Below are 13,095 nucleotides of genomic sequence, written 5' to 3' on the forward strand. Positions count from 1 at the left end.
CATACACAGACATGCACGCACACACACACACACACACACACACACACACACACACACACACACACACACACGGAGGGAGGAAGGAAAGACAAAGACAGGCTTTCCTGCTGCTGCCTTGGAGGTTCTTTGGGAGTCGGGAATTCTCACAGGCCTTACTCCCCATGTCAGTATATTAGAAAATGGACCCTCACCCTCTGTGAATCCGAGGGAAGTGAGAAGTTCTAGGGGGCTTTCGATGAGCCAGCCTGGCCAAAACAGGGGGTCCATGGGACCCTGGACTCCACACGACAGCAACAACCCAACCCAAACAAACAAAGCACTGCATTTAAGCTGTCCTCGCCTGTGTGTGAGGGGACGATTTATCTGGCCTGGCTTTGAACCTAGAGGGTGCCACCCCCGAGACAGAGATGAGAGACAGGGCTCCCAGGAACCCCTTCTCCTTCCTGTGTGGCACTAGTGTGAGGAAGGAAGGTTCTGGAAGCTGCCTCGATCTTACTCATCTTATTCAGAATGAAGTGTGGGGCAAGGAGGTGGAGCCCTTTATGGATCATCTGGGGGCCTTTGGGCTTTACGAGGGAACCCTTAGTGCCACCTAGCCCTGGGCTGCCTTCTCTGAACGCCCTGCATCGGCCACGGTGAAGGAGCGGCTTCCAGAGCCATGTGGGTCTGGCCTCAGCCTCGTGGCCTCATGCCTGCGCTCTGAAAAAGGAAGGCCTCATTCAAGGTCAGGGTCAAGGTCCGACTCCTGAACCCGGGCAGCGAAGGCCACGCAACTCCCTCCTTTCTCTGCCCTGCCCCTCCCTTGATGGCCTTTCTATGACCTTGCGGGGCCTCATGACCAAGTCCAAAGTCCCCAGACCCAGTCTCGTCTCTGACAGGCTCTGCCTTTCCCCAGGCAGGGCAGGCAGGGATTGACGAGAAAGGCCAGGTATGAGTGTTCTAGAACCTGGGGCCGCACAGGTGGCCCAGCTGCTTGCTCACAGGCATCCAGAGACACAGCAGGGCACGCTACCTAATTTACGGATGGAGAAACCGAGGCTCGCGTAATTCACCTGCTCTGGCTGCGCGGGCCGGGTGGATCCTCACCTGGATTCTCTTGCACACGGGCCCTTTCTCCCAGAGTGAGCTGGCGATGAAGCCAGAGCGTCTCTTTCAGATTTCTAGGGTGAAGTTGGGCACAGTGCTGGCTAGTTTTATGTCAACTTGACACAAGGTAGAGTCATCTGAAAGGAGGAACCCCATAAGATCCAACTGTAGGGCATTTTCTTAACTAGTGATTGATGGGGGAAAGCCCATTCCATTGTGGGCAGCACCATCCCTGGGCCGGTGGTCCTGGGTATTTATATATTTATTTATTTATTATTTTTAATATTTATTTATTTATTTATTTATTTATTTATTTATTTATTTATTTATTATGTGTGTGTACACTGTAGCTATCTTCAGACACTCCAGGAGAAGGCATCGGATTTTTGTTATGGATGGTTGTGAACCACCATGTGGTTGCTGGGATTTGAACTCAGGACCTTTGGAAGAGCAGTTGGTGTTCTTAACCACTGAGCCATCTCACCAGCCCCAACAATGAGAATTTTTTGTTGGTTTTTTTTTTGTTGTTTGTTTGTTTGTTTGTTTGAGACAGGGTTTCTCTGTATAGCCCTGGCTGTCCTGGAACTCACTTTGTAGACCAGGCTGGGCTCAAACTCAGAAATTCGCCTGCCTCTGCCTCCCGAGTGCTGGGATTAAAGGTGTGCGCCACCACGCCCGGCTAATATGTATTTAATGTATGTGAGTACACTGGCACTCTCTTCAGCCACACAGAAGAGGGCATCAGAACCCACTGTAGATGTTTGTGACCTGCCAGGTGGTTGCTGGGAATTGAACTCAGGACCTTTGGAAGAGCAATTAGTGCTCTTAACCACTGAGCCATCCCTCCAGCCCCAGGGTCCTGGGCTCTTTAAGAAAGTAGGCTGAAGCCGGGCATGGTGGCACACGCTTTTAATCCCAGCATTTGGGAGGCAGAGGCAGGTGGATTTCTGAGTTCGAGGCCAGTCTGGTCTACAGAGTGAGTTCCAGGACAGCCAAGGCTACACAGAGAAACCTTGTCTCCAAAAAAAAAAAAAAAAAAAAAAAAAAAAAGAAAAAAAAAAAGAAAAAGAAAAAGAAAGTAGGCTGAGCAAGCCATGAGGAGCAAGCCAGTAAGCAGCGCCTCTCTGTGGTCTCTGCATCAGCTCCTGCCTCCAGGTTCCAGCCCTGCTTGAGTTCCTGCCCTCACTGCTTTGATGATGAACCTGTCATATGGAACTCTGAATAACCCTTTCCTCTCCAAGTTGCTTTTGGTCACAGCGTTTCATTACAGCAACTGTAACTAAGACGGGGATGTTGATGCATGCCGTCATGCCAGCATTTGGGAGGATCAGGAGTTTGGGCTGCGGGAGAGCCTGTACAAACAGCTAGAGTGTAGGCGCGCTCTGAGGTCCCACTCCAGCCTCTGTAGATCTTGCCATAACCTTTTTGCTTCTCCAGGTTTCTGTGGGCCACTGGTGAGATGGCTCTGGAAGAAATCACAGAAGAGAACTGCACAGAAAATCCATCCATTTGGATCAGGGCATTGTGATGTAAATCTTTAATCCCAGCACCCAGGAGGCAAAGGTAGGATAATCTTAGTTTAAGGCTAGCCTGGTCTACATACTGAGATGTATGAACAGGCCAACCAGGGCTATACAGAGAAGTCCTGTCTCGAAAAACAAACAAACAAACAAACAAACAAACAGTTTTCAGCCTGGGAGTGGTGGCACACGCCTTTAATCCCAGCACTCAGGAGGCAGGTGGATCTCTATGAGTTCAAGGCCAGCCTGGTCTAGAGAGCCAGTTCCAGGACAGTCAGAACCACACAAAGAAACTTTGTCTTGAAAAAAAAAAAAAGTTCTCCCATCTGAAGCTGCTTCTTCAAGGTTAGGCCTCTCCCCATCTTAGCCAGCAGCCTGGCTGCACCCTGCCTCCCATGCTGGGGAGTCCTAGTGGGCTCCGGTGGGCACTGGGGGTGGATATCATTCACAGTCCCCCACCCTGCTCGCTCACTCTCTCTAAACAGTGGACTCCATCATTCTGCCAGCACTCTGTTCCCACATCTCTCGGGGTCTGAGCCAAGCTCCCCAGGAGGATTCCCCACACACAAGGACTCCCCACACAAGCCCTGGCCTCCTTCCTGAGATCCAGGGCCACACTGTGTCTGTCAGCCATCTATATGTGCATTTCTTTCTATGTTCCCCTGTCACCCTATTCCAGTCCATTCGTTTGCTTCCAGCTACACGTACATCCATTTTCTAGCCAGCCAGCTGCCTCCTACTCCTCTCTCAGTCCATCCATCCACCATGAACCTATCCATCCATCTGTACGTGTACACATCCACCTGTCCATTAGCCAACCTGTCATCGTCCATCCATCCATCCATCCGTCCTTTTATCCATATCTCCAACCATCATCCTCCACCCACTCATTTTTCTATCTGCTTACCATCTATCATCCATCCACACATCCGTTAATTCATCTGTCTGCCCTATGCCCAGCCTTTATCCATCTCTGTCCATACACACATCCATCCACCTCCCAGGCATCTTTACATCCACCCACCCACCCATCCTTCCATCCTTCTTCCATCCTTCCATCCCTCTCCTTCCATGCACCCATGCATATCTTCATTATGTAACGAAGGTTGCAGGAAATAGTAACAGTAATCATTTTGATTTTAATTTTTCTTTTATTTTGCCAAGCTTACCCCAGTTTTGTTTTTTTTTTTAATTAATTAATTTTTAATAGATATTTTCTTCATTTACATTTCAAATGCTAGCCCCTTTCCTAGTTTCCTCTCCAAAAGTCTCCTATACTTCTCCCCCCCCCCCACCGCTCCCAACCCATCTACTCCCACTTCCTGGTCCTGGCATTCCCCTGTACTGGGGCATATAATCTTCACAAGACCAAGTACCTCTCCTCCCACTGATGGCCGACTAGGCCATCCTCTGCTACATATGCAACTAGAGACACAAGCTCTGGTGGGTACTGGTTAGTTAATATTGTTGTTCCTCCTATAGGGTTGCAGACCCCTTTAGCTCCTTGGGTACTTTCTCTAGCTCCTTCATAGGGGACCTTGTGTTCCATCCAATAGATGACTGTGAGCACCCACTTCTGTATTTGCCAGGCACTGGCATAGCCTCACAAGAGACAGCTATATCAGGGTCCTGTCAGCAAAATCTTGCTGGCATATGCAATAGTGTCTGGGTAATTTTTTATTTTTATGTGTGTTTCATCTGCATGTATGTCTGTGTGCTACACACATGCCTGGTGCCTGCCAGAGAGCGACAACTGGAGTTACAGACTGTGAGGCAGTGTGTGGGTGGTCCTCTTAACCACTGAGCTGCTGCACTTGGGCCCTTCCAAGGGATCCCGGAGCACACAACGGCTGGCTAGTTGCTTCTCTCGGTCACACACACATCTTGGAAAGGCGGAGGAGCAGAGACTGGAAATTGTGCTTTCAGACGGCGTGTCAGCAGGATCAGCTAACAGCAGGTGAACTCGGAATGGAACCCGGACAGTTATGGGGCAGAGCTTCTCATTTGCAGGGACTGGATATCACTGTGTACTGGGCTTTAAAAGCCACTTGAAGCTTGCAGCCAGCGGTTATGTTGTGGGTTGTGAACAGAAGCCCCGACCACCTCCACGGGCAATCCCTGGTCCTGGTAACAGCGTACCCCCGACCAGAGGGGTAGCAGCGTACCCCCGACCAGAGGGGTAACAGCATACCCCCGACCAGAGGGGTAACAGCGTACCCCCGATCAGAGGGGTAACAGCGTACCCCCGACCAGAGGGGTTTGCTTTGTTGGTTGGGGGCGTGGGGGTGGGGACAGGCCTCATTCTGTAGGTCGGGTTGGACTTTTTTCTACTATATTTATTCCTTGAGAACGTGATAATTGTGTGGCATGGAGTTTGGTCATATCTACCCCATTCCCTACTTCTAACTCCCTGGTCCCCTCACCAGGTTGCTCTCTCAGTTTCATGTCCTCTGCCTCAAAAAGAGGGACCCTGATCTTACCCAGTGCATCTAGCTATTACTGCCCATGTGTACACGGGGGTGAAGCCATCGGCTGGAGTAAGGTCAGCCTACGGGGAGTTGGGGGGCACATCCCCAAAGAAAACTCTCTCCTCAGGCAGCCAGGGTCTGTATTGCTCGATCCTTCTGCCTTAGCCTCCCAGGTGCTGGGGTTATGGGCAGCCATATCTAGCTTTTTTTCCCCTTAGAGACAAAAGGTAGCCCTGGCTGTCCTGGAACTCCCTCTATAGACCAGGCTGGCCTCCAACTATGAGATCCACCTTGCCTCTGTCTCCCTGAGTGCTGGGATTAAAGGAATGTGCAGCCACTCAGGTCTTTTTTGCCCGTGTGTGCTGCTCTGATTTTTTACTGCTGTTTTACTTTTGGAGACAGTGTCTCACTATGTAGCTTTGGCTGGTCTGGAACTATGTAGACCTGGCTGTTCTCACAATCACAGGCGAGGGCTGGAATTAAGGGCATGATCCACCATGCCTGGCTAGTTTTGTTGTTGTTGTAGTCTAATGTACATTCTAGGAATTGAACTCAGGTCCTCCTACTTTGCTTGCAAACACTTAACCTACTGAACCATCTTACCAGCCCCTTGCATGTACTTTTGTATATACATGTGCTGCCATGTTTATGCATGCATTCCTGCATGTGTATACTTGTTATACACTACGGTTATACACTACGGTTATGTGACCATGTGCCCATCTGTGTGCACACATGCATTTGTGTGCACATGTGGCTTGCTATGCTATGCCATTCACGGGATCAGGAGCAGCAGGCTTGGGGTCTAGGTCAAGCCAAATTTGAGTACTGTACATGCTGAAAGCCCCCCAGGTATCCAGAGGGGCCGATGCTGGGGACAGCACCTGAAAACACCTCACTTAACAGGAAGAAGACCAGTGGAGTGGGGGCAGGAGGCAGGAGGGCACACGAGGAGGAGGCAGGACTTCAGGTAGGTCAGCCCCAGCTCAGCAGCCAGCCCTGTCCGAGGGAAGCATCACATGTGCCAAGGGAGGGGGTGGATGGCGGCGGCACTGGCAGGGAACGGCCTTTCTCGTGTATTATGTCAGCAGTGCCCCCTCCCCGCCTACGCCACAGCCTCTCTGCTTTCATCTCTTAGAAGCCGGGCCTGGGAAGAGAGGAGCTGAGAGGAAGAAAGCCGCAGGCTGGGTCCCATGAATGGCCCCCAGGAGCCCTGGCACACACTGGACTGTTCTTTGAATCCTGGCTGTTCTGGGCTTAATTAACGAGGAGCTCAGGGGCACCCCTTTTCTCTTTATTCAGAGAGCCCCAGCACCATGGAAACCTTTTCCAGGGTCCTCAGGCAGGCACCGACTAATAGGGCCGTTCCTCCAGCTGTAACAGGGGCCAACTCGAGGGAGCCCATGGGAAGGCACGCTAGCCAAAGGCCATTAGTGGGTGCCTGTGCAGACAGGCCAGCCTGTTCCCTTCCTCGTCATTCGTATTCTGAACCTGACAGCGCTGCCAAAAGGAACGAGGGATTCAAATTCTTTATTCTGTGTTCCTTGAGGACTTGGAGAAATGGCACATTTAAACGTATCCTGGTCAGGCATGGAGTCACTCTCCCCAGACCTGAAGGTGTGTGGGAGCCAGGCGGGGGGGGGGGGGGGCAGGCCATCTTCCTAGCTCCTTGGGAAGCTGAGGCCAAAGGATCCCTCATTTAAGGCATGCCGAGGCTACAGGCTGGGTTCAAGACCAGCCTGGGTGACTTGTGAAGATTGTGGTTTTTTGTTGTTTTGTTTTTTTCCCCCATTAAAGAGCTGGGGAGTGACAGTAAGAAGGCTCAGTGGTTAGGGTTTTGCTGCCAAGTCTAATGACCTGAGTTCAATTCCCTGGTATCAACACAGCAGAAGGAAAGAACTGGTTCCTGCAAGCTTTCTTCTGATCTCCACAGGATGCTGTGATACACACACACACACACACACACACACACACACACACACACACATACACGGGCATGCGTACATGCACGCACACATACATGAACAACATTGTATTTTTACCAAAGGCCTGGGACATGGCTAGGTAGGTAAAGACCTTGCCACGGAAGCCTGAGGACTCAAGTTCAGATCTCCAGCATCGGTTGGGTGAGGCAGAACACGTGTGAAACCCCGGGTGGGAAGGCAGAGGGGCTGATCCCTGAATGTTAGCCAGCCCTCGAAGCTGCATCAATGAGGTCCAGGTCTATAAAAGACCCCGTGGAGCCTGGACAGACAGCTCTGTGCCTCAGAGCACTTCTTGTTTTGGCAGAGGACTGAGGCTTAATACCCAGCACCCACATGGTGGTTCACAATTGTCTGTAACTCCAAGTTCCAGGGCATTGATTCTCCCTTATGACCTCTGAGGGTACTCTATGTGCAAGCAACACATACATTCACTTGAATATCCACATAAACATGAACAAACTATATATATATATATATATATATATATATATATATATATATATATACACACACACACACACACACACACACAAATGTAAGTATTCTCATTGTGACACACATTCACACACCCTGACATGCATACACACGTATGCACACGTCCGAGAACAACTTGTGGTTCTCTCTTCCACCGTGGGTGAAGACTGAACTCAAGAGTTTCAGGCATGGTACCAAGAAGTGCCTTTATCTACTAAGCCATCATGCTGGCTATAAATTACAATATTTTTTTAGTTGGGTGTGGTGGTGCCTGCTTTTAACCTAATTCCAGTAAGTGCTATCTAGTAAACCCCATTTAAAAAAAAAAAAAAAAAAAAAAAAAAAAGGCCAGGGGATCCAGTCCCCACTGGCCTGGGCAGTTCTGAGTTTCATTTCCCAGCTTGCAGACGCAGACGCCCTGACAGGTGCCTGCCCAGCCGAAGCCTGCACTGGACAGGTTAGTCAACTGCAGTATGGCTGCTCTACGCAGATCCCCGTGAACCCTAAGTAGGTGAGAACCTCAAGAAAGGGCCACAAGCTCGATATCAGCGCCCTCAGAGCTTCCGAGCCACACGGGAACGGATGGCTTCCCCTCCCAAAGGAGGGATCTGCAATTAGTTTGACCAGGATATACTGGGATTTTTATTTAGATCTCAGAGTTGAGAGTGCTTCCCGGGAAGGTATTTATAGGTTTAAAGACATCTGTTCTGCTCCCTTCTTCCCTCTTTGTCTAATGATTGGTCTCTTCACAGAGAGGGCTCTGTCTCTGTGAGACTGAAGGCACAGTCCTCTCTCCCCTCCTCGGGAGACAAAAATAGACATTTATCAGACAGAATCCAGCCGGCACCTGCAGTCAGGGTCGTTCAGGCACAGTCGCTCCTTGAAGCTGAAATGTGTGGACCTAAAAAAGCTCCCGATGTGCTGTGGGGCTTTACACAAACGCCAGGCACAGGGCCCTGGCAAATGAGTTCTGGTCACCCATCAGGCGGCCTATGGCCTACAGGGACTGTGGTCTTGGTGGCTTCTAAGCCCCCTCTGAATGCTGCATGCCCACTGGTCATACTGCACTGTTAGGGCTGGGGGTGAGCCCCATCCCCGCCATACAAAAGCTCACTACAGAGTCTGATTCCTATCTCCGCAGGTTTGCTCCCACCCACACGCAGCTCACTGCTATTTTGCTAGTTTTGGGAAGCCTGGTTTGTTATCAACCCCCTCTCTGAGCTTCCTCCTCAGCTGCATCTGGTGGGCGGAGGTGAAACAAGGGGAGCAGAGGGGTGCAGGGTTTCCCCGGATCTTGCTTTTTTCCCACAGGGGCATCTTCAAGGAGGGTGGCTCAGTCTGTTCCTGGCCTTTGAGGTCCCTGCATGTACCGTGCCCCAAGCCCAGCTGGCTTCCTGCGCACTCTCCAGAGAGGCCCAGAGCCTCGGGCAAGTGTAAATGAGCAGTGTGAGTAGCCTTTCACTCTTTGCACTTTTTCAGCTCTCCCACAGGTCAGTTACAGCAGTGAGACCCGGCTGGGCGGTCAGCAGGCTGACAACCACCCGTGGGGCGGGGTCACAGAGAGAGCACAGGCTCTTTTAGAGATGAACTACCTACCAGCCTACACAGAAGGCTCACTCCTGTTCTTTAAGCTCAAGGTGATGTGGAGGTGTTGCTGTGGAAATCAGGGCGCAGTGACGTCATCACTTACCCATCTCTGAATGCTGAGGTCGGAGGTCCTTAGAAAGGTCTCCACTCCTACTCTCCCCAAGGGATGAATTTTGCTGCTGCCTAAAGCCCCACTTCCAGTCCAGGCCCCACTGTGTCCAAGACCAGTACATTCCCAGGCGGCTTGGCCCAACCCACAGCTTCTACTCTTCCCCCACTTTCCTCGCCCCACCCCTCATCCTACCCCCTGGCGATTGGCATATACCGCACCCCTCAGTAGTTTTGGTTTTGCCAGTGGCCCTAGCTGGCCATTCAGGCTTGGGGAACTTGCACCTACAGAACCAAGCCAAGCACAAGGACTCTTGTCTTACAGATCAGGCAGGCAGGACTTCCTGGAGAAGTCAGCGGGCGCTCACTGTACTGCCCCTGCACCCCAGACAGGTTACCATTCCCCCCTCCCCCAGGCGCTTTCTCTGATGCAGACAGCCAGGGGCAGTCTGCTCTGGCAATGACACGTGGGTGGAGGGCACTGGACACAGGACACCTGCCAAAGGTGGAGGCTTCAGGCACCGTCATTTACAGGGCAGCTTCAAGACAGGCTTTGCCTTTAATAGATGAGCTGCTACACCAAAGGACGGAAGGCTACAGCTTTCCTGTGTTTCAGAGGCAGGTTCTTAGAAGACCCAAGTGTGGGGGCTGATCAGACCTCACTGCCCACTGGCCAGGCTGGGTGTACACGTTGGCCCTAAGATATACGGACCCTGCCCTGCAGCTGGGGTGCCATCTTGCATAGCCCCTTCCTGAGGTGGAGCACCTCCCCCCCAGTGAAGATGAAGACACCCCACCCCGACTGCTTGCTCACTCAGAACACTCAATGCAGAGATGGTGGCCTGGCCGTTAAATAAGGGAGGGGGCAGAGCAGTGGCACGTGGACACCCCTGGCCCCGGGGAAGGTACAGGCACACGAGGGCCACCTGTAGCCGCTGTCTTGTGTCTTAGTAGGTGGTGTCTGAGGCTTCAAGGGGTGGCAGCAATCACAGAGAACTCAGCCAAGTTCTGACAAGGAAGCAGATCTACAGAGACCTCCAGGCTGCTGCTATGTGAGTAAGGTTACCATCGGTTCACGAGAAACTACCTTGGCAGGCAGCCTTCAGCCTAAGCCAGATGGCCAGGGTTCTGGCTGAGGTTCTTTTTGCCCCCTGGTGGAGAAAAATGGGAGGCAGCTGTCCCTGGTCCCTGGGCTACTTAAACCTTCCAGGAGCAGGTAGACAAAGCTGGGGCCCCCCTTCCTGGTCTCTAACTGGAAAGCCCAGCTCATTTCCTGAGTGTCCTGGGCACAGCCTGTGGTGTGCCATATCAGGCAAGTGTTTAGTGGAGGATGCCGGGAACGAAATGGTCCCCCAAAGCAAACCTCTTGGGTGTCCCCACTGGTCTAGGTTTCCCGAGACAAATCTCAGTTCTATGGAACAGGAAGTTCCTTTACCGCCAGTGACCTATGGAGACCACCAGCAGCCAGTCTGACAGGCACTCTGGAGGGGACACTTGTGCAGCAGGCCTAAGGTACATGGATCCTGGATGCTCCTGAAACCAAGCCCGGAGTCCCTCATTCTCACCCACTGCCAGGAGCTAATTTCACAGACAAGGGACCAACACCCCAAGCTGCTGGATGCTGAGGGGGCCAGATGGCACGGGTAGCCTGCAGGTACCTCTGCACATCCAGTTACAGGGCCATACTGGAATTTGTCCTTCCCTGAGACATATCTCCTCTGGGACAATAGGCCGCCTGCCTCCTGGCCCTGATGCCTGCCTTGTGACTGGGTGACCTGAGCCATCCTTGGGCTGCTTCTCATTAGCGGCTGGACCACTCTGTGTTGACGCTACCTGGTACTCTCTCCAGAGTTCATCCTCCTGGGGCGGGGGATGGAGGTGGTGGGGGAAAAGAACAGGCGGAACAAGGAGCCCATGGGACAGGGACTCAGTTGGGGACCCCGATGGCCATAGGTTCTTGCTGGTTCTCTTATGACTGCAATCTGCTGTGGGCTCGGGAGATTTAGCTGTAGCACCTTTTAAGGCACTGGGCAGCAGCGGGCCAGGAAGGCTAGGCCAACATGGCAGCTAACAGTGCCGAGGCTAAGAGCAAGTAGTAGGCTTGGTAAGAGTTCTCCTCTTTGCAGGACTCCCTGCTGCCCTGCCTTGGGGCAGACGATATCTGTGGGCACTGGAAACACGCAGGCTAAAGTGGGGAATGGTGCCCACCCTCTCTCCCTCTGTCCCCAGAGAGCACAGAGCCACCGGCACCCCTCAAAGCCGCAGGCACGACACGTAAGAAAATGGATGGCTGAGGTGTTCCGGAGCGAGGCAGGGTTCTTCCCTGGCACGACAGTCATCCTCTCAAATTTTAGGGTCCTCTGATGTCCCCAGCCACCTCGCCTGGAGGCAATGGCTGGGGTCCTAGAATGGGGAGGGGCTTTTCTTCCTGGGCAGAAATGGCGAAAAGATAATGTCATCTGAGTCATCTGAGCAGATGTCCTCCACAGGTGGTGGTGACAAGGGCTGCAGTCCTGGGGGAGAGGGCTCAGCTGAAAGGAAGCAAAGGGGGAGTCAGCCACAGGGTGGAGATAGGCAGGGAGCCCCACACGCAGCCATCTGCAGTTCTTGGTACACAAGACTGAAGGCTCACCCACACAGCCAAGGGCCCACCTTCAGAGCCCCCGTGCAGGACACTACAGAGCCTCTTGCTGGCTCCTGCCTTTGATATAGTCTGGCAGCTGCTGATATTAAAACACTTGCAAGCCTGGTGTGTGATGCACACCTATAATCTCAAGCACTCAAAAAGCTAGAGGAGGAGGAAGAGGATCATACATTTGGGGCTAGCCTGGGTCATACAGTGAGTTTGAGGCCAGGCTGGACTACAGAGTAGTCCTACAGAGTAAGATTAGCTTAGAAACCAAGACCATGCAAAGGGATTCAGAACCGAGTGGCCACTGTATACCGCAGGTCCTGGCTGAACAGCTCCCACCCCTAGCCTGCCCCGTCGGGTGTGGAGTGGAGACAAGGCGGAGGGGACAGAGGGGACGTACCCAGGGATGGCCCTGCGCTTCCAGGGCTGCTGCTCCTTTCCTCACACATGGCATCCTTCACACTGGGCACAGCCTCCAGACTGGATGAGGACGGGCAGTCCCCGTGGCCACCTTGGGCGGAGTAGGGGACGGAGGGGGCAGGTTCAGATGCAGAGGTCTCCCTCAGTTCCTCTGAGGCACAGAGCTCCCTGCGTGTCGCTCCTAATGACAAGGGAGGGGAAATGATTGGTCACCGACTTGAGATTTAAAAAGAACATGAAGATTCCAAGCCAACCATGAAGCAGATGATATGGCTGTCCACCACTTCCTCAACCGCACCCACATGGTTCATGTAAACTGCGGCCTCCAGGAACTTAGTGGCCGTCACCAGTCTTCTTTCATAGCCTCTCTGTGTAGGCATCTGTGTGCCATGGTGCGGACGAGGAGGGCCAAGGACAACCGGCGTGGGGTCCTCACCTTCCCTTCCGCCCTGTCTGCCTCAGGGTCCCTCTGTTGTACTGGTCTCTCCCTCCTCCATCTTTCTCCTCAAGGGAGTTCTAGGATTAGCATAGGCTTACCTGCGCCTGGACAGCTCCTCCCAGACACACTTCCCTGAATCTTTTTTCTCCCTAGTCATTTCTCTTTCTTGGGGGGGCGGGGGGTGTTGTTTTTAAGATAGGGTCTTGCTATGTAGCCCTGGTTAGCCTTAACTTATGATTCTCCTGCCTCAGCTTCTAGTTTCCTGAGATTTTGGCCCGTGGCATTAGTCTTTATTTTTATTTTCCTTTTCTTCTTTATTCCTTCTGCTCTCTCTCATCTTTCCTCTTTCCCTTTCTCTTAAAAAAAAAAAAAAAAA

At 52.3% G+C, this 13,095-nt stretch overlaps 1 protein-coding gene and 1 long non-coding RNA gene across 7 annotated transcripts in view; one reads left to right on the forward strand and one right to left on the reverse strand.

Moving 5' to 3' along the window:
- Positions 1 to 4,454: 4,454 nt before the first annotated feature.
- On the forward strand, positions 4,455 to 10,706 carry LOC115063084. Of its 2 annotated transcripts, none has more exons than XR_003842970.1 (5): positions 4,455 to 4,563; positions 5,981 to 6,044; positions 8,845 to 8,979; positions 10,180 to 10,280; positions 10,617 to 10,706. It is a non-coding gene; the product is annotated as an uncharacterized LOC115063084 (long non-coding RNA). The 2 variants fall into 2 exon arrangements; XR_003842971.1 differs by having other exon boundaries at positions 10,183 to 10,280.
- Positions 9,738 to 13,095, reverse strand: part of Iqce (IQ motif containing E) — a 41,508-nt gene continuing 38,150 nt past the window's right edge. For 4 of the 5 annotated variants that reach the window (XM_021186777.2, XM_029533745.1, XM_029533744.1 and 1 more), the window contains 2 exons: positions 12,261 to 12,461; positions 9,769 to 11,759 (listed from right to left, as the gene is read on the reverse strand). In XM_021186777.2, the coding sequence (XP_021042436.1) occupies positions 11,632 to 11,759; positions 12,261 to 12,461 (329 nt within the window). In that variant the 3' untranslated portion in view covers positions 9,769 to 11,631. Of the gene's footprint in view, positions 11,760 to 12,260; positions 12,462 to 13,095 lie in introns of all 5 variants that reach the window. The other variant, XM_021186775.1, reaches the window with a different exon arrangement.

The sequence above is a fragment of the Mus pahari genome, chromosome 23, assembly GCF_900095145.1.
Source record: "Mus pahari chromosome 23, PAHARI_EIJ_v1.1, whole genome shotgun sequence".
NCBI lineage: Eukaryota > Metazoa > Chordata > Mammalia > Rodentia > Muridae > Mus > Mus pahari.